Source organism: Paramormyrops kingsleyae, chromosome 1 (assembly GCF_048594095.1).
Source record: "Paramormyrops kingsleyae isolate MSU_618 chromosome 1, PKINGS_0.4, whole genome shotgun sequence".
In the NCBI taxonomy this organism is placed as follows: domain Eukaryota; kingdom Metazoa; phylum Chordata; class Actinopteri; order Osteoglossiformes; family Mormyridae; genus Paramormyrops; species Paramormyrops kingsleyae.
In genome coordinates, this window is record NC_132797.1 from 6,374,828 (window position 1) to 6,395,639 (window position 20,812).

General features: G+C 46.2%; 1 protein-coding gene across 8 annotated transcripts in view; it reads right to left on the reverse strand.

Annotated features, from left to right (window-relative positions):
• Positions 1 to 17,846, reverse strand: part of LOC111833280 (protein piccolo-like) — an 88,433-nt gene extending 70,587 nt beyond the window's left edge. For 7 of the 8 annotated variants that reach the window (XM_023791407.2, XM_023791406.2, XM_023791403.2 and 4 more), the window contains exons 1-3: positions 12,425 to 12,849; positions 10,110 to 10,731; positions 6,999 to 8,030 (exon numbers count right to left, since the gene is read on the reverse strand). In XM_023791407.2, the coding sequence (XP_023647175.2) occupies positions 6,999 to 8,030; positions 10,110 to 10,731; positions 12,425 to 12,642 (1,872 nt within the window). In that variant the 5' untranslated portion in view covers positions 12,643 to 12,849. Of the gene's footprint in view, positions 1 to 6,998; positions 8,031 to 10,109; positions 10,732 to 12,424; positions 12,850 to 17,700 lie in introns of those variants that run through there. The other variant, XM_023791411.2, reaches the window with a different exon arrangement.
• Between the last annotated feature and the right edge of the window lie 2,966 nt (positions 17,847 to 20,812).

Sequence of the window (20,812 nt, forward strand, 5' to 3'; positions counted from 1 at the left end):
AACAGCAGTTAAGCAATTACCATCAATTCCATATGGGATCATTATCCTCCAAATAAAAGAGCCACTTCCTGTTATCCGTTAGATTACCACACATGTGGTAAATACATCTTATCAAGTCACAAATTAGCATAATTATTTTTCATTGTTATGATCAGTTTAAATACAATATGTAATTTACAATATGCAAGCAAAGACCGGCGGATGCCATACTCTTAAACATAAGGGACCAAACAGCCTTTGGAACAGCTAGCCGATCACACCGACGGACAAACTCAAAGCTGCCCTCCTCAGAGTTGATCAGGCGCTTTGCATCACCCTACGGTTCTCTATACGCTTCCCTGACCTGTTCCCCCTGATGGCATTCCTGTCACGGACAGTGGAGGATGCCAAAACCGCTCTTCTTCTGAGGCAGGAGCCATCACAGGACAAGGCCGGAGAACTGGAACACCGTAGTGCTGACACACACCGGGACTCAGCGGAACCTCATTAGTGTATCTGAGAATAAATTCCCAGGACTAGGACAACTCTCATTACTACTACAGGAGGCCATACTAAATGGTCCTGAGAACATCCTACAAATAACAACAACCAGCGCAGGAGGAATAGCCAGGGGAGTGACAGTAACACCCTCTCTCCAGGCTCCTTGTTCCTGTCTGGTGGCCTTATCACTTGGCAGCAGAAGCTGTTAGAGTCACCTCCTTCCATCAACCGCCCCGGACTCCTTCCAAAAACCTCGCGTCTCCTCGTCTCAAGCCGCCGCCAGCACGTTCGGCCACCAGCACTGCGGTGTAAGGAGCAAGAACGAGCTCTGGTCCTGTCCAGGCGGACCTGGGCTCTGTCGTAATTATCCGCGGATTGTCACACGGGGGCCGATCGGAAACCCGGGGCTTAGCGCCATTCGGTCTCCGAGGCGCCCCCGGCGCAGGTGGTGACATTCCGAGCCGTACGGAAACGGGGGAGGTGTCAAAGACCGAGCTGGCAGCGGCTCAGCGGCAGGAGGAATACGGCCGGGGAGAAGCGGCTTATCCGGTGCGACAGCCCTAATCCGCCTCGCCGCCCCCTCGCTCACGTGGTCCCGTGAGGTTCGGAAGCAGTGAGCAAGCACCCAGCCAGCTGGGGTGTTAACATCGGTGCACCAGTACCAGTCCGTTCCCAGAAACCGTGTTTTGACTCGTCAATGAAAGATCCCCTTGGAACCGGGAAAAGAATCCACCATTTGTTGACACACAAAGACCAGTCGTGGCCGTAACGTGAGAGTGCAAAGCGTTTCCTTGAAGCCGGAATTTGTTTATTCATGGTCTCTGGGAGACCAAATGGCATGTTTACCAACATGGTAAAGAGTCGGTCTGTCTGTCGAGCATCCCCCCCTCAAATCCTCCCCATGTATCAAGACTTATTTAGCAAATGGCACATAAATATATTCTCCATTTCAGACCTTCCATATCACGCTTCAATTATATTTGCAAAATTACCACAGATATATATATATATATAGATATGTGTCAAAAAGCCACACAGGCAACAAAAACAGCAACAGCTTCCTAAAACTAAGTGGGTCATAGAAAACGTTTCTTTAGCTTTACCAGGCTCTATCGAGTCAGATGGGATTCATTGGCCCACCCAGATGCCAATCACAGAACCTGCCAATCAGTGCCGAGCCTCTGTTCCCTTGGGAACACTAAAGCCATTATTGGCTTTAGGTTTCCCTAAGCCCTCCTAATACCGCATGTAAACAGGAGCATTACTCAAGAGCACTGGAGGAGCTGTGAAGCAGAATGATGGAAGATGTGTGTTGTTCAGAAGCTCCTCTGCCTTTTCTCAGGACTGTTAACCACTGGAAGCCTTCGACTGGCAACAGGGAGGTGACTGCGAAGCCTTTTCAGACCTGTGACGGTGATGAGAGTCATTTATCACTCGCCGCTTTAGTGTCTGTTGACCGTACCTTTTCAGTAACCTAACACCATCCTTGAAACACAGCCCTCTCAAGAACAAATATAAGGTGTCCAGTTCAAAGTGGAGAAGTAAAATGTCATTTTTGAACCGTTACCGGCGGTGGCTCGGAGGAGAGAATCACAGGCCGTCTGCTATATCTTCCCTTTTGTTTTCTAGAAGCTTCAGTGTCCCAGCACCAGTGTGGCAGGATCCGCTGTTAATGCAAGCCCATTACAACCTGTAACTCATAGGTAATGAAATAATCATACTTCATGCAGGCACGTTAATGCTGTGTTAGGTACCTAACTGGCATTTAAAGCACCCCGAGTGAGAACAAATATTTACAAGAAAAAGACATAATTTGGAAGCTTGTAACTAAATGGAGAGCTAGATGGGAATGTAATGTTTCTGCTTATTGTCATTCATTATGTATTGTTATGGTTTATTATTGACTAAATGTCCTTTTTACTGTGTAAATGTGTGTTGTGCTACAATAAGCGTCCAATATCTATCTATCTATCTATCTATCTATCTATCTATCTATCTAATCAGGTCCCCATTATAGAGGAGCTTTGCTAACATGCTAACATTAGCTCCGCTGTGCTACAATCAGCACGTCATGGATGTAACCCAGTAAACGCCTGCACGCGCTCGGGGACAGCAGGGACGTTCCACCATCGCCATGGCGCCACTGGCCTGCTTCCTGGAGCCGCCGAACAATGCAGGGAACACAGAGTAGTGGAGGAGGCTTCATTTTAATGCGACGGGAGCCGCGCAACGAGGGCCAGAGCTGCTAGCAGCTTAACATAGAGCCTCGTGGTTCAAGAAAATAGAATATGAGAATTCAGACTCTGCAAACTCTCCCCAACCAACAAACAAGAAAACAAGCAGATTTTCGTATGTTCACAACACAGATAATTACCGATCCGTGGTATAAACAGAAAAACATAGAGGGGAAGCTTCTAGCTAGCCAGCAACCCTATTAGCAAGACTGCAGTCCATTGACGTACACCAAAAGAGCCACTTCTAGGAATTATCACGCTGGTTAATTTCATTTTGAGGAAAAATCTCTCGGCTTTCCCTCTTTCCTGCATCAAAGGCATCGTGGGGGGGGTCCTGCAGACTCGTGGGACTGTGCGGACAGTCGTGCTGCAATTTAGTCGAAACACTGTGGAGGATGCTCTCTACAAAGCTCTAGTCAAATTAACCGTCGGCAGGCCGTGAAGTGGCAGAGAAATAAAAAGAGTTTCTAGCAGATATGAAATGATTTGACACAACGGGGTGCAATGAAAACGCAGCCTGTAGCAGAGGGAGGACATAACAGGCTAACCGCAGGCAGGACAAGGCAGTTTGGTCTCTGGTCTATTTTTGGCTGCAGCTTGAATCAGTGGGACGTGATGGAAGCGATCAGCTTCTGGGACACTGGTGTTAATCTTAGTTTCTCTCTTCTGGTTAAAGCAAACACCACCTGTAATAATATTGTGCTGGTTGAACACCTGTTGACATTAATTACCAGTTACCAATTCCTTTCGTTTACGCCTGCACAGAACGTAAAAATGTTATAAATTTGATTATATGCCATTTTTCATTTTCTGCCTATATTATAGGAGTGCACAATTTATGATTGGGAGGCAATATTTGCATTTAATTTATGTAGCAGATGCTTTTGTTCAAAGGGACATATATTTTTGAGAAAGCAGGGTCAGTCAGCCAGGCTCTGGGGAAAATTGGGGGTAAAGGGCCCGACGGTGACATCACCCTGGGATTTGAACCGACGACCTTCTGATACCAAACATTGCACCCTAATTCCCCAAGCCACACACCACCCACGCTGACAGATGTTGCAGAGAAAATGGCTATTTTTCTTGCTATTGTAGATTAAATTCGATTGGTATTGGGGAAGGAGATAGGGAAGCAGCCAAAGCGATGTGTGTGAGCAAGGACCCTGGCCAGATCTATGGACACCGGAGATCCCACACAACCCGAAAGCAGCTTAGACACCGCTGAGTGGGTCACTCCACTGAGGTCCCCTTTCTCCACGATGGCTGAGTGCCATGAGGGATCAGGTGAATGACTCTCGACGTAAAGCTGAGGTACTTGCACGTGGAGATGTGCTCTAGCTTTCACCAGTCATGCTCTGACTGAGGTGATCTGAGCAGGAAAAGGCCATTGCAGAGTGGGAGAAGGGGTAACATTACAGGGTCATTGGGGGGGGGGGGGTGCTGGGTCTAGTCCCAGGAAGCATAGGGACAGAACTGTGGTATGTGGTACACCTTGCACAGGAAGCCAAACCATCACAGGGCACAAACATACACACACATACAATATGGCAATTATACAGACTCTGATTAGAATAATGGCATGTGGTTCGAATGTGAGAGGAAGCCAATTCAACACAGAGAGAACATGCAAATTCCACACACACACACACACACGCATGCACGCATGCACACACGCAGACCTGTAATCATATCTTTGTGGGGACCGTCCATTAATTTCTATGGGCAAAACTCTAATCCCAACAATGACAACCTTAACCCCCTACCCAGTCATAACCATAAGTAACTATAAACAAAATACAGGAATTCTGGCATTTTTAGTTCTTTGATTGCAGTCACAGATTTTTATAAAAATTGAATTTCCCCTTGTGGGGAAATAACAGGTTTTTATCAAACTGTGGAGATATTTGGTCCCCACAATGTATATCTGACACACACACACACACACACACAGGTGGAGATATTCGGACCACCAACCCCAAATGTGTAAGACAACAATGCTACTTGCTGAGCCACCACGTCACCCATAATACAGCATAATTTGATAAAACTACACTAAATATAATAAAAAATCAAATATAATCAGCAGCTGAAAGTCTAACTAGAACAGGAAACAGCCATACCCTTGACGAGAAATATTTAATGACATGGAATAAAGAGCTCGCTGCCCTTCGTCATGCTACACAGACACACCGAGCGACACGTGGGCTTCCAGACGAAGTCGCAGGACGTACGGCACTCCAGAGACTCACTAATTACATCGATCTGAAGCGAGATCACTGAAGGACTCGCCTCGTGTTTATGGACTGCCAGGCTGCGGGACCGTGGCGTCGAGTGGAGCACGGGCAGTTTGTGTGGGTCATGCCCTGAGGGACAGATCTTGCCAGCTGAACATGGCACTGCCTCCACGCCGGGGCCAGGGGATTGTGGGAAAAAAGGTGATCGGGGGGGGAGGCCCACCCTCCCAGCCATCTCCATGATGCCAAAGCTCCAGTGCAAAAAAAAACCCCATCTAATTATTGAGCAAGGAAACAAATACTAAAGAGCAAGGAAATGAATCCTCAACAAGCGTAAATCTGTCAAGTAACAAACTTAGGCACAAGTGCCGCAAGGCTGAGCTTCCAGTGAGAGACGGGTAACCAGCACAAGACGCTTACGGGAACCAGAGCTAAATAAGAGACTGCAGAACCAAATATGAGCAGAGCTGTTCAAATAAAAATCCCCAAGAGAGTCTAGCAGGGACAAAGACTAAGTGAGACAATCAACAAGGCATCCAGAATTGCTAAGATTCACTATTTCAAAGGAACAGACCGCAAAGACAGATAATGAAAGAGGACCAGGGGTAGGGTGAGATCAGTTTAGGTGTTCCATGAAGGGATGGGTCTGTAGATGTTGCTGGAAGGTGGTTGAGGAACCAGAGAAATTGCACAAATCCTGTTGCCAGCCCACGGCAGGCAGAGGAACACGGATGGTTTCAGCTAGACAAACCCGAGCTGTAGTGGATTACAAATAAGGTCCGATACTGTCATTTCCTGCCCTTAATTATATAAACAACGTCACTGCCTAATACATGCATTGCCACTCAATCCTCATTACTGTTATTACTAATTATGCATAATCACGAGTGAAACGCAAGCGCACGACGGTGCCGTGATGAGGGTGCACCAAAAGGTATTCATTACAGACGGAAAATCACCAGCATCATGGGCAAATGGCAGCCGTTTCCGAAATTCCGGCTGCCTACGACACTCATGCTCACTGACGAGTCCGGAGAGATCCAGAAATAAACATTTGTCCTGTGGCCACTCTCACCTCTCTCCCTTTCACAAAGCTGAATCTATCATAAATTAAACTGACACGCGTGGCTACGGGATCATTGAAATCATATTGCAGAGCTGTCAGTCATGCTGCCGTTTAGATCAAGAGGTCAGTGTTATCCCAACAAGATCAGGGAATTATCAAGTTTCTGGATGAGATCCTTTTTGAAAAATCACAACCTATACAGACATCTGATTTCATCCAAACACAAACATTTTTAATATTAACATATTTTCACTGTAAAACTGTTCAATCTCCGTGACCCTGAAAGAGTGGTTTGATACCTATCTGCTTTTGGGCTTTTTGTTTGGGCTTTTATTCATTGTATCAGTGAAAGATGCCTGTAATCATCTCCTGAGCCTTTCAACTCTGGTAGCCAATGTTTACAGTAAGTAGTTCATTAATGGAAAGGTTCGAAGCCCACAGGCCAGCCATACCCAGCATTCACCGAGTCTTAGAGCAATCAATTAGCAAGATAAATGTACATCTGGAAAACTGGTATTACACCCCAAAAAAAAAACCCAACTTCAATTTAACAGATGAGAGCCCAGGCAGAATGTAAGCCAGCCAACCCAGTGACCCTCAAGAGGTGAAAATTGTAAATCTCTCCAGTAAAACGTGAGTTATCCCTGCATAACCGCAGGAACCAGGAGAATATCTGGTGAAGCATAATAACACAAAAAAAAACACATTATATCACACCCAGGACGCGAATGCAGCCATAACACAGTTTATGACACCTCAACAAATGTTTCCAGGCAAAACTTGGGCTCCACACATAAGAAGATAATGTGAGAACCTAACCAGCAGACCACAAGAACCCCAAGCAAGTCATCTCAAAATCCGGCAAGGCTCACTGAGCTTTTTAAACGGCAATTTACACGTCCCAACCAGTTTATGCATGAGCCTGGCGCACAAAAGCGGAGGAAGCATTTCATCAGCAGTAATGAAGTCATCTTTGTGTCTTACCTCAGCGAGATGAGGCATGGGATTAAATCCACAGAGGTTGCAAACGGTGTTCCTGCACTCGGTGCAGGTGTTGTAGTTGGGGGGGCCCTCGGTTCCCACATTGAGCGCTGTTTTGCAGAGCGGGCAGACAGCTGCAGAAGCTTTTCGGGCTTCTTTTGAAGGCTCTGGGACAGGTTGGCCTGCCTTGATTGTGTCGGCAGGCTTCTTTTCCGGAACAGGTTGAAGGCCTTTGGCTACTTGGGCCTGCTCCTGTTTCTGTGTGGTCTCAGACTTGGTCTCTGCTGCTGGGGTGGCCTTGGCAGAAGGTTGGGCCGGGACGGCCTCTTTAGGGGCAGCTGTCGCCCCCGGCCCTGGCGGTTCTGCCGGCTTCTGGGCCGCGGACTCTTCCTGAACGGCAGACGAGATAAGGTTCGACGCTGAACTGAAGATGGATGAGCCGAAGCCAAACATCTTCCCCGAGACAGATTCGGTCGGCTGCGGACTTGTTGCTTTGGGCTTCGCGGGCTCAGAGAAGCCACCTAAGCTCAAGCCGAAGAAGCCGGACTCTTGTTTCGGTTTGCCGGTGTCCTGCGCCGGTTGGCCCGCTTTCGGATCGGCAGCCGGGGGCTGCCCTTTCTGTTGGGCTGGCTGCTTGGGTGGGTCTTGAGCCGGACCGGCAGGCTGAGGTGGGCGAGCATCAGTACTCATGGTGGGCGGCTTGCCTCCCGCCGGGCCCGGCTGTTCCGCAGGCTTCTGGGCCTCCTGCTTCGAGGTGGGCTTGGCCTGCTCCGGCGTCGGTCCAGAGGGCTTGGCTGCAGACGGAGGGGTCGCCTCCATAGTCGACTGCTGCTTCACCAGTGGTGAGGGCTTCTTGGACTCTGTGGTCCTGGTGGGCTCGGACTTGGCTAGCTGCGCAGAAGCAGGGGATTGATTCTTCTGAGGGGACGCAGGCGGCTGCTTGGAAGGCTGAGCCTTCGCCATCGGTGGTCCAGAGGGGGTCGCCCCTCCAAGGGCTCGTTGCATCTGGCAGTTCAGACAGAGCCATTCCTCCACCTGCAAGATGTTCCCGGTGTTAAAAAAGAGTGATGTCATCCTTCCTTACTATTTCCTGCTAATATCCAACATTCATTCCTAACAGCTAAACAAGGGAAACTTGCCTAAATAATGTGATTTTTTTTTTATGCTCACATATTAAAAGATCATTTACATACAATGTGACTCGTAGCCGTACGTCTTTATAATTGCTTTTGTGTTTATCTTTCAGAAAGCTTTCACTGTACTTATTAGGAATTTATGATCTCATTATGTCTGCATCCACTGCAAAGCAGGCAGAGAATTATGGGATGCGCAGCTATCACACTTCATTTAACCAGTAAAGCAGACTCTTTTTTTGGGGGGAGGGACAAAGACTTGGTAAAGGAGCAGGCCTTTGCAAAGGAGGGAGGGAGGGGTCATGGCTCATCTGTTGATTCACTGCCCCCCCCCCATTTCCCCACCCCGGTCCAAATTTTATGGCCGTCAACACAAATGGTTTGCTGGCATTTCATACTCCGTCACCACAGAGATTATCAATATAGCGTGCAGCAGATGGCTATGGTTACCAAGGCTACGCCGTGCCCTGGAGGGACAGAAAGTGCAGGTGGACCCCAGCATGCCTTCGTGTCAGAGTTGCTGCGTGTGTAGTAGCTGCAGTCATCTCTATCCCGAATGCCAGATACGCCACGACGCAGCCTCAGAGCCCCGTTCCATTATAATGTGCTGTGGCGACCAATTATGTTTCCATAAATGCATTCATGGAAAAGTAATTAACTGATGATACTACAATTTCTGTGGTGTAAAATTTTAAATCACACTTTAAAAGCGCTGTCATTATCACAGACCACATTAAGATAACTTGAAACACTAACAGCTCACAATACATTACATAACGCAATACATAAGTCACAAAATATATATAGTCAACACAGGTACGCAGCTGGACGGGTCTGACAGCACCTTAACTAAGGGACCAGTATGTAGTATTTGTTGATCGGTAGATTTTGAAAGACACAGCTTTCTTTCATGGAATCTGGCAGCTCAGAGAAGAACTCCCACGCCATTTCGCATCTTAATAATTCATCGAGTGTGTATAAACTTCACAAAAGACGCCCAGAGAGCCGAAGCAAATTCTCCAAGATAGTGTAGCTTCAGTCCGCAGCTCGTGCATAATCGCAATCTCTCCGATCCCACATGATCCCGGCTCTTGCCCACCAGGGAGAGAAACAAAAACTGAATAAAAATATGAAAAGACGCTGTAGCGTTATCAGCAAAAAAATGTCTCCAGTTAAACCAGTGTCAGAAAAAAACACCCACGGACCAGCACAGAGTCCAGATAACGCTCCATCAGCACACAACTATGCAGAAACTCTGAGATATTACATTTTACCTCACGGGGCAGATAAATTTGCTCCTTACCTGGTGACCAAAGAATCCAATATCTACCTGCCCCACCTCCAACTAACATCAATTATACACTCAGATCTGGGAAATCAAAAATAAAATGGCAAGAAATTAACAGCATTGAAACTCATTACTAATCCTGTAGGTGTGTATTTTGGAAATTACAGAATACACAGACCTGCAGTTTACAGCAGGTCGTGGAAGAGCAATACCATTGGTATGACATCGTATGTGTAGATGATGTTGATGGAGTGCGTCGGCATGGCAACGGGAAGCGCGAGTGTGGGAGGGCTGAGGCTTGCAGATCCGCGATGGGTGGGATTTCCACATGTCGACGAATGCGGACCACGTTAGCCCAACAGGAACCAGCGAGGAACTACAGGTCTGTGGTGGTCTGTGGCGGTCTGCGGCAAGCTAACGGCAAGCACTCAGGTCAATTTTTGTTGTTTCTGACACGAGAACAGTACTGGAAAGCAAAACTCACCCAGTCCTCTTGCAATCCAAAGAAGAACTCCAAAAGTCCACCGACACTTTCTTGAAAATGTATCCAGTGGACTGAGTGAGTTTTACGAATTTGCTCTTCAATTTAGCACATCGCTAATTGCCTTCATCTCAAGAAAAACGCGCCAGAGCTCCACTGCCACAACACAGACCGACGTACCACCAGGCAGGAGTAACGCGGGAGCCTCTTACCTTCGAGTCTGGAGGGCTGAAGCCACACAGGCTGCAGACCACGCTCTTACACCGGGTGCAGGTCTTATAGTTGGGAGCTTCCTTGGTGTGCAGGTTCAGCTGCGTGGTCTTGCACAGCTTACAGAGCTTGTCAGAAGTAGGTCCTGAGGCTGAAGCCCCGGCCTTGGCGGGCCCAGTCGAGGGGCCTCCAGGCTTCGGCCCCTGCTGTTGGCCCTTGTTCGGTGAGCCCTGATGCTGAGAGTCTGCAGCCGGTCGGGGTGGCTGGTCGGCAGGCTTGGCTGCCTGCTTCTGCTTGGCCTCCTTCTGCTTCTTGGCCTCGTCGCTCTCGTCATCCCCGAAAAGGCTGAACTTGTTCACGGCGGAGGATACTGCACTCAGGGGGTTGGCCCCGCTCAGGAAGCCTGAGGAGAACATGGTGGAGCGGGGCTCCTCTTGCGCCTCCTGCCTGGAGCGGGACTCTAGAAGACTGAGAGAAGACGGGCTCCTCCCTGGAGGGACCTGGCGGGCCGTGGGCCTCGTCTGGAAGGCATCGACGGTCCGGCTCTTGCTGATCCCAGCAGGTGCCTGGGCGGGAGGTTTGACTACCTGCTGAGCCTGATGGTTTGCATCTATATCCGATTTCCTTAAAGAAGGACATTGAAACGTTTTATCTCTCACAATATTTCACAACCTATCATTACATAATAAATTCATTACACAGAATTTTTAAAAATATCACACCTACTATAAAGTGTCAACATGCTTACACTACCCATTAAACAGTGTCGTTTTTAATCTTTTTTCCCCACACACACTACACACTAGACTCAAAGGTTTAATTTCTGCACGATTTTTTGGATTGGTTATTTGGAGAAGAATGTGTGGGTGTTGGACCTTTATAGTAAGATGACTCAACTTCATCAACAACAGGTGACAGGCCTGGTCAACCACACACCTGAAATACTGTACGGATATTTCACTCAAATACCTGCCTTGTAAATACCCAATCAATGTTCTCCTGCTACTATAAACCTGTACATGTTCTCGGTTGTTTTCCCATTAAATTCAAACTCACATTTATTTTATCAATAAACAGAAGTTATCTGTTTAAGCCCAGTCAACACACATAGTACTCTCCTCCATGGAAAAATGGATGGTAAAAAATTATTTAATGCAATTCAATTTACATTCAGGGATCAACAGGAAAAAATCTGACTCGTGCTGCAAGGGTAAGCCCATTTCAGCTAGCAGAAACATCTGATATTGTTCTTCCACCCCACTATGAATCATCCTCTGCCTGTTTAAAATCCATTTCAGCACCTTGGACAGAGACCCAGTGTCTGGAAGTGGTGCAGATCAATGGAATGCATTTTCTCCATGCAGACGAGCACTCCTGATCAGCTATATTTAAAATACTTATATACATTTTATTCTACTTTAAGTTATCCTACCCGCACCCCAACTCCACTACGACCGCACCTACGATATAGTGATTTTCATTTAAACGTATAAACGTTTGGATTAAGCAAGATTAATTAAAGAAAGTTAGATTTTACGTTGAATACACTTTTACGTTAAATGCACCTGTTTTATAACTTAATCACTAAGGTGCTGGCCTAATTATTTTATTACTTCGGTTGACTTCGCTCCCCTTGATATCATCCATGTGCCGTCGATGATCAACAGAACGGTAAAATGGTAGACGTTTAAAAAGGCACGGCCTGCAATAATATCACAGAAAGGGGAATGTCGGATTTTGATAAAATGCTGTCCTATATACAATCTATATTTAAACAAATAACTTGACATTGGTATTTCCCCAGAATTCAGGCCGATTTCTTCAACATGCCGCTGAGGTAGGAACATTTACGATAAAATATTAAGAAGAAAATGCTTGATATCAAAGCAGATACTGTTTTTAAAAATAAACTGCATGAACACATTATAAACGAGGCACCGATCTACCGCCGTTCATTCGTTACAAATCCACTGAGATAAATAATTTCAGAGATTTGAGAGGAGAAGGGGGACGCTATTTTACTACCATAATCACCGTGAATGCCAGCTCTAATTTTTCAGGAGAAGAGAAGCCATTAGCAATCATCGCTGACAGTCCCCGGGATCTCAGCGTGTCCCCTTCGCTGCACCCAGCGATGCATTTAATCAGCATCACAAAACGTATAAACGGGATGAGGGTGTGAGCCCAGGCGTCTCGTCTTGCACTACTGCCATTCTGCAACACACTAATCACGACGTTACTAATCACGACCCTTAAGGGATAGAGGGAGCGAGATGGAGGATGCAAACTGCACGAGAAACAGCCGAGCGACCCATGCCTTGGCGACGGAGCATCCTTGGCGTTTGCGGGCGGCTTCGCCTGCGCCCTCGACATCACGGCGGCGATCTGCTTCCTCTCCTCCTCACTCAGCTTGCTCAGGTCCGCCTCCATTCCTGTGGGGACCTGGATGTATCCCCCTTTGCCATCGGGAGCGATCCCTTCTGGTAGTCCGGAGATCCCCCCTTCCCCGCCCTCGAGGCTTGCCTCATTCCCCATGATCGATCCCCCTCCGAAATTAAGTAAGATTTACACAGAAGGTGGTGCTTTTTTCCCCCTCCTCCACCCCCGTATCAAAACGCCGCCGTGCCAGTACGGCTTCTCCGCTTGTTGAGCATGCAGGTTAGCCCTCCATCTTTCCTGGGCAGCCTTTGTTGATCCCTCGCATCCCTTCTGCTGGGCATGGAGGTCTGCCGAGCTACTCGACGCCCCCCTTCCCCCGCATCCACGGCGCATGTTCCGCCCCTGACAAGGCGATCAGCGCTCATCGCCGCACGAATTCAGGATTTAAAGGAACACGCCGCTCGGAAACGCGACCGTGAAGGCTAGCAAATGTACACAGAAGCGGGACAGCATGGTCAAGGCACACCGTGAAGCGCATTTGTAATGTAATCTTCATGTGCAGGACACGTTTCTTCAAAAAAAAAGTCCAAAAGGTTCTGCATGTTTACACTTTTTAAATATTTACTTACAAAAGGGTTATGTAATTCAACGAACGCAAAGCTCAACGTGTTGTTATGCATGCATGTTCTGTGATACAGACTTTGTTATGCCAAACAACCCATTATTTCAGCACAACAGACATCCCTATTTTAAGATCTTTATCAACATATCATGAGGCTACATCCATCCACTCATCTTTTGATTCAGATGCAGGTCACACTTATTGTTATCCATATCAACAGATCATCTGTTCCAGCAAAAGTCTGTCACCCTCCTGCACCGAGTCCGACCACGTAAGCCAAGGCTACCCAACGCATGAAAGATGAGGCTTCTGGGCAAATGCCTCTCTTGGCTCATTCTGATAATCTCTCCATTCTGTTGCCAGGGCCAGCACTACTTTCCAAATTAATTCTGCTAAAACGCTTGTTTTCAGCCAAATGACCAAGCCCAAGTAATCCTGTCTATCAAGCGTACAGCTGAGGGCCATCAAAGGTTGCTCCTTCAACGTGGGGAAAAAATGCTGATCCATGGCACAGTGGTGAACCCAGACAGCAGTGCTGGTCAATGAGCTCCACATGCATTATGGTTACCTAAGGCCTTTAATCCTGTAACACGGCAAACTAATTTTTGGCCATTGGAAGCTGTTGGCTCTCGATGAGAGTTGGTGTCTACCTGTCGAGCCAGTATGTGTGGCACGGTTGGAAACGATTGGTCTTTGTCGGTCCTGTTTGGCTCATTTCACATGTTGAATCAACGTCGGAGATAGTCCGTGAAACTGAGTTCTCTGATTGGGCGGTAAGGTACCAATCAAAAGTCTGCACACAACTACTGAAAAACAGTTGTTTTTCAACAGGATAACGACACACCTCGAGGTTATATAGTATGTATTATCTTGTGAACAAGCAAAGTGATGGTGTGTTGTGACAGATGACCCGTCCCCCAGCTAAACCCTACAGAGCTGGTTTGGGATGTGTTGGATAGTAAACTTGTGCCCAGACCTCCTTCAGGATTGTTGGAGAAGCATTCCAGGTGGCTACATCTGGAATTAGAATTTAGAATTTAATTGTCATTGTTGACACAGCACACAGTGCACAACAATGAAATGTGTTCTCTGCATTTAACCCATGTGACAATGTAACATAGCAGGGGGCAGCTAATTCAGCGCCCGGGGAGCAGTGCTTGGAGGTGGTACCTTGCTCAGGGTACCTCAGTGGTGCCTTGCTGGTCAGGGATTCGAACCTGCAATCTTTCAATTACAAGTGCGCCTCCCTAACCACTGGAAGCTGGCTGAGAGAACACCAAGAGTCTACAATCCTGTCATTGAAGCAAAAGGGGGCTATTTTTAATAGTCTATAATTTGAGACAATTTTGAGATGATGAACATTTCTCTTGGTCGTTACAGTATTTGATATGTATCACTTCATTGCCTTTAGGCCTTTCACTATAAGGTGAATAACATAGCTAAAACAGGTGTGTCCGGACTTTTGACTGGTTCTGTATGTCAGTCGTCACCTCTAGTTATGCTGGTGTGTTTCAGTACAATATTTCACAATCAATGGGAGTAAGACTAGTAGCCAGTGGCTAGAACATACAATTTATTACTTCTTTTCTCTAGCAAAATTGATACTGTACACAATGGATATAGTGACTGTGGTGAATTTCGAAGCCTGTCACTCCTCTCTCTCCATCTCTCTCTCCCCACTGGACAAATTCCTACCTGGCTACCAGTCTAATCTCTAGCAATTGCTGTCCAATTTACTTAACGAGAAAAGTAGCTCTCTCACTGTTGCCCAAATCAGTCACTGTAGCCGTTAGAACTTTTTGTGTACATTTACATTTTAATTTAGAATCATATGATAGATACTTTCTAAGCATTGAAAGTATTACTGATTAAGATTTTTCACCAAAACATTATTACATTGGGAATATGCATACTGCCTTCTCACTGGTTTTAAGATATTTAAAAAATGAATACTGCTAATGATTGGGTATTTCTTGTGAATCACACAGAGCTGGCATCCCATAATAATTCCCAGTGCTATAGAGTGGACTGAGTCATTCATAGCTTTAGCTCCCCCTAGTTCCACACTGTGTGGGTGGTGTGTCTCTAAAGACCAGCAGCAGAAAATCAATATATAAAAAAATTATAGACAGATCAGATAGACAGATAGATAGATAGATAGATAGTGAGGGAGGGAGAGACAGGGATGGCAAGGTGGTGCTGCTCACACCTCTGGGACGAGGGTTTAGGTTTCTGCCAGGGTTCCATGTGTGTAGAGTTTGCATGTTCTCCCCGTGTCATCGTGGGGACTCCTCCAGGCACAAAACATGCTGAGGTTCTTTAGAGTTACCCGCGGGTGTGCATGTGTGAGTGAAAGGTGTGTGAGTGTGCCCTGCGTGTCAGTGTCCCCCCTCCGGGGCTGTTCCCCGCCTTGTGTCCATAGCCTCTGGGATAGGCTCCGGTCCTCCACAACCCTGAACAGGACAAGTGGTTGCAGAAAATGGGTGGATGGATAAATGAATATCTGAAGTAGCAATATCTGCATGAAGGCTCACAAAGGAAACAGGCACTTAGCCAGAGGCAGAGCACCCTCCCCTGTTTGGTACAAGCAAAGTGGCCCCATATAGAGTGGCATGATCAGTGCTGGTCAACCCATTAAGTGGCAGAGGCAGCTGCCTAGGGCGCCACCTACTGGGGGGCACTGACTTAGCAAGCTAAATTCACTTTGTCTCAGACAGGGGGCGCCGGTGATGAAGCTTGCTCAAGGTGCCACATGGGCTTCCGGCAGTACCAGGTTAGATGAAGGTGATGGCATAGCACAATATCACAAAGGGAATTTCACCCTATCAGTTTGACCAGCACTGTAATAAGAATCAACACTTAATTTTAGGCAACATCAACCCACTTAATATGCCTTCTATACCCCTGATATCATACAAGGTGAATAAGATCGCCACGCATCCTCAAATGCATCTGGTTCCATCCGTAAGGCAACAGCAGAAGCAAAACTTGCTTAAGAGAGTCAAAAGCTGTCAGTCGTGCTTAAGTCACGTCACCATCAGTGCCGCTGCCGTTCAGCACGCAGCCAAGTCCTGGGGCGAGCCATGTAAACAAAGGCCGCCATCGAGTGGCTCAGCCACCGTGACTAGCAGTTCTCTCTGAGAACAGTGCCCCCGCAGGAGAAAACACGACCTGCGACAGCTCGCTAAATCCCCTTCATCTGCTTCGGCTGAGATAACACTCTGAAGGAGGGGGTTGGGGGTAGGGCGAATTTGTCCTCCTTCCCCTCTGCGTGGATGGAATGAGTCAGGGGGGCGTGGCCTTGAATTGCATCATACCTGTTGTGAAGCCAGCGGGAGACCTGGAGCTACACCCGGCCCAACAGATTGTGCTCGGAGCCTCGCAGGCTTTCAACCGGGGCTTGAGAACCAGGCCCTGCACCCCTGACTCTCACCTGCCCTATGGGAGACGCCACACAGCAGATGCACCCGTTTGATATCCACTCGCTCACACTCCACATCTGGCTGATGGCACCCGACCTCGTCTGCAGCAGGGCGGGTCACGGACAGCCTTGTGGCATCTCCCCGGTATTTAATGTCAGGATCAGAAAGCTAGCCAAAAGACTCTAAGTGGAAAATACATATTTTAATATTCCACTGCACGTTGTAATAACGTCCTCCATGACCCCTTTCATATACTACACGATGTAGTGTGATTTTATTCCATCTTTTGATGTGTACACTGTCTTCGCTGAGCTCTCTTAAAAAGAAATCAGATCTCAAAGTGTATTTTGGATGTCTTTACTGATGAATCATCACATCGGGCTCTTGGACTCACTCCCCTTGTTCTGGTCAGCCAAGCAAGAAGAATTTATTTGCTTTTTTTTTTTTTTTTAAAACCCCATGATGCAAAAATGACTTGCACTCTCGTGCTCACGGGCAAACTCATAGCCAGCAATTATTTGTTTAAGCAATTTTTCACTCCTTGGTGAAAAAATGACCATATTAAAAAAGAAGAATGATAAAGAATGAAATAAAAATGAAAAATAAATATATAAAATGTAATCTCTTCTTAACCCAGATTTCTTGTGTTTGCTCTTTGTTATTGTGTGGGAGGTGCTGTGTGACCATACACTACAGGACTAGAGAAAAGCACTTCATATGGGGAGAGGGATATGTCCCAGAGTCACATTTTTTTGTGACACCGTCTGCACCTCTGGGAGGTAATGAATATGGTAACTTGATCACACAGGCTGTGCCGGATTCATTAATTTTAAATATCCCTGTGAGAAACTATGGGTAATGAACTTTAGCATAAAAATGATAAATATACACACATATATAGCGACCAACTACAAATGAGTAAAAAACATATAAAAATGGACAATATATAGACTGCATAATCTGCAATGCTTTTTTTTTTTTACAAGAAAATGGGCATTTCATTGGTGCCTACACATCACAGATCCCCACATCATCTTTTACAAGATAAAAACTAATGGTGCATGCACACACCCACACACGCGCACACATGCAGAGTAACAAACGCATAGATAGTGAATGAGAGAGAGTGTGAAATCACAACTGTTTGTAATTTGAATAAAAGCTTCATACCTTCAGATGGTCTCCACAGCAGCCTTCTTCCTGTCTGACACATGCTAAGTCCACAGTGAGGCAATTCCACTCTATGGTTGCAAACCACTGTTTAAATTGTGCTGTTTTAGCTGCTCAAACCCTATACATCCTTATTAGAGGTCTGTAGGTCTAATACTGGCTTTAACGTATTTTCCTGACCAGTGACCAGGGATAACTGTCGAACTAAAAATACCCTTAAAGGGACAGTGTCCCTTACCGCCCTCTGTGTAGTCCCAGGAGATGACTCCTATCAGGAGACACCCCTGAGGTGCTTTCTGCGAACCAGCCAATCGAGAGCCTGGAAGGAAAATACAATGCATTCAAACTGCCCCTCCATGCCAGCGAGAACAATCCTCCACCCGCTATTAAATGAAACATGAACTCATTTTCTCCCCCCTGTGCAGACTGAGAAATGCATAAGGGCTGTAATTCAATTTACTCAAAATATGCACCATTTCTGGTATATCCAGGGTTATCTTATATATGGTTTATTCAATGTCTTTATAAAAACATTATGAGAAGAATTCAGCAATAGCCAGATAAGCAAATATGATAATCATCACACTTCAATTCGGCATTATAAAAACACGGGTTACCAGCACATAGGATGTTAGCATTAATTACCAGAAACCTTGACAGAATGAGTTGGATTATGGGTTAAAAAATAAAAAATCGTTAAATCTTTTGCTTTTGCCTTAAGATTGTCAAAATGCTGTCTAAAGTAGTTTATGTAAATTCCTGTCGGTGAGTAATTGAGTGTGTGTGTTAGAAATGGGGGTTGATACATCAGATCCCCTTAAAACGATAGAAAAATCCATAATTCACTCACTTAGGTACCACCTCCAGGACACTTGAATAACATTAGAGAACTCAGAGTGATATTTATGTGTCATTTGTCTGTGCCAGAAAATTCCAAGCAGAGGATAAAGGCAGGTATTCAATGTGAGGATATTGATATGCAGGACAGTGAGGACAAAAACACTTCTCTAGATGCCTGAATGAAGGCGATATTCCGAAAGAGTGGGTTAAATTTCTGTTCAGAATGAGCTTGGAGGTCTTCTCAGTGGATTCATTTAGGCCGGGATTCTCCCGGAGCACACCGAGAGGTAGAGTCTCATTAAAACGTGTGAAAGGCGGTCACATGCTCAGCCAGGCTGTCGTGTCCTCAAGCACCTTTTTAAAGTGATGAAAAACAGTGACTCCGGAGGTGTGTAAAGCACGCTTACTGACGCAAACCGCGTCACGAACACTGTGACTCAGCCAGCTGCTGATTCAGAGAAAAAAAATAATCACCACTCTCTTTCATAGGTACCTGACGCATGCGGTTGGTTAGCTGGCTACGCCTCGCTCGACAGCGATCGCAGACAGAATTCCAAGTTTGTTTGATAGAGACACAGTGAGCTTTTTTTCCGGAGGGCAGATGTGCTGTAGTTTCAATCTCCAAGTCGAATAGCCACAGCCCAAAACAAGACTTCCTAATGAAGGTCTACACCTCAACTACAGATACCCAGAGGACACAGCATTGCCCAAAATAAAAGGAACATCTCAGGCTCTTCTTAAAACTGAACAAGGCACGTTCAACTGGGACAAAAATGCACATTGCACTGCTGGGACCAGTGGTAGACTAGATATGCAGTGTAAACCCTGGATTTTTTTTAAAGAGACAATTTTAAAGACTAAATAATATTATTGGTAATTTTAGTATGTTTTAGTAAACTACATGCAGACAGTCAAAGGCTTGGACACACCCACATAAAATCATTTGTTCTTCAATAACATAACAACCCTAAGCTCACCTCACAGATGAAGTGCCGTGACAGATGACCCGGCCCCCACACCCCCCCCTCCAACCCCCATACAGCTGGTTTGGGATGTGTTGGGTAGTTAACTTGTGCCCAGTCAACTTGTGTAAACTCCTTCAGGACTGTTGGATTTTCATTCCAGGTGAATGTATACATCAGGCTGAGAGAATGTCAAGAGCCTGCAATGCTGTCATCGGAGCATAAAGGGGGCTATTTTAAAGAGTCAAAAATATGAAACAAACCTGAGATGGTGACAGCAATATCTGATATGTATTACATCATTACCTTGAGGCTTTTTACTATAACATGAATAACACAGCTAAAATAGAGACAAACGCATTAAAAGCAGGTCTAAAATCTAAAACTCTTTAATATATTATCTGGCCAGGAAATATGTATAACTACTGTATTGTTAGGGTGACTTTGCCTAAAGCAGCACTCAGTGCTCTTCCTGCTTTGGTTGTCTTCCAGAGAAAGGCAGCAGTAAGATTTATGCGATTCTCCGTGTAAAACAGGATGAGTTATAGAATAACTGGAGATATAATGTGATATAACACGATATAAGAGTCCTGCTTCTTCTGCAAGATGGGCTGCGTGCAAATTGGGATTTTTTTCTCCGTCTAGGTTTGACGGATAGGTGCCCAGTAACATCTCCACCGAGTTTTATAACTAAGAGGAGCGGGTGGAATGAATCACTGCAAGCAGCCAGAGTCACCGTGATGAGGCCCCTGGGAAATGATGGATGCCCCCCCCCCTCCCCAATGTCCTCACACATATCGTTAGAAAACCACAGCTTCTCATGTGACTGCATTCCAGGTATTTTGTAGGGGATTTAGACACCTAACCACCACACAGGACTGTGAGACAGACTCTTTTACCTTGCCAGGGCACCTGCGGATACATTGATTAACCTATCAGAACTTGCAACGTCCTTGACTTCATGCATGAGGTCATGGAGGATCTGAGAAGCCCATAGTAATTATTCAACACGAAACCCAACATAAACAATAGAGGCATCGGTTTCTGGTGTGGCTTTCAGCTTGGGGAAGATACACATCAATAATCATCTTTACCGGCTCCTGGTGACATTAGTGTGTATGTCACCAAGACCGTGCTACTTCTGGGTCATCAATATCCCAAGAAACCAAGGGGTTCCACAAAGGCCAAGTGTATCCCGCTGTAGATGATCTTGTCCTATATCAAATATGTTGACACGGTGTTAGTCAGTACAACAGGGCAGAGTCACAGAAAGGTTAAGGTGTTCATGGCAAAATCACACGTCCTTCTTT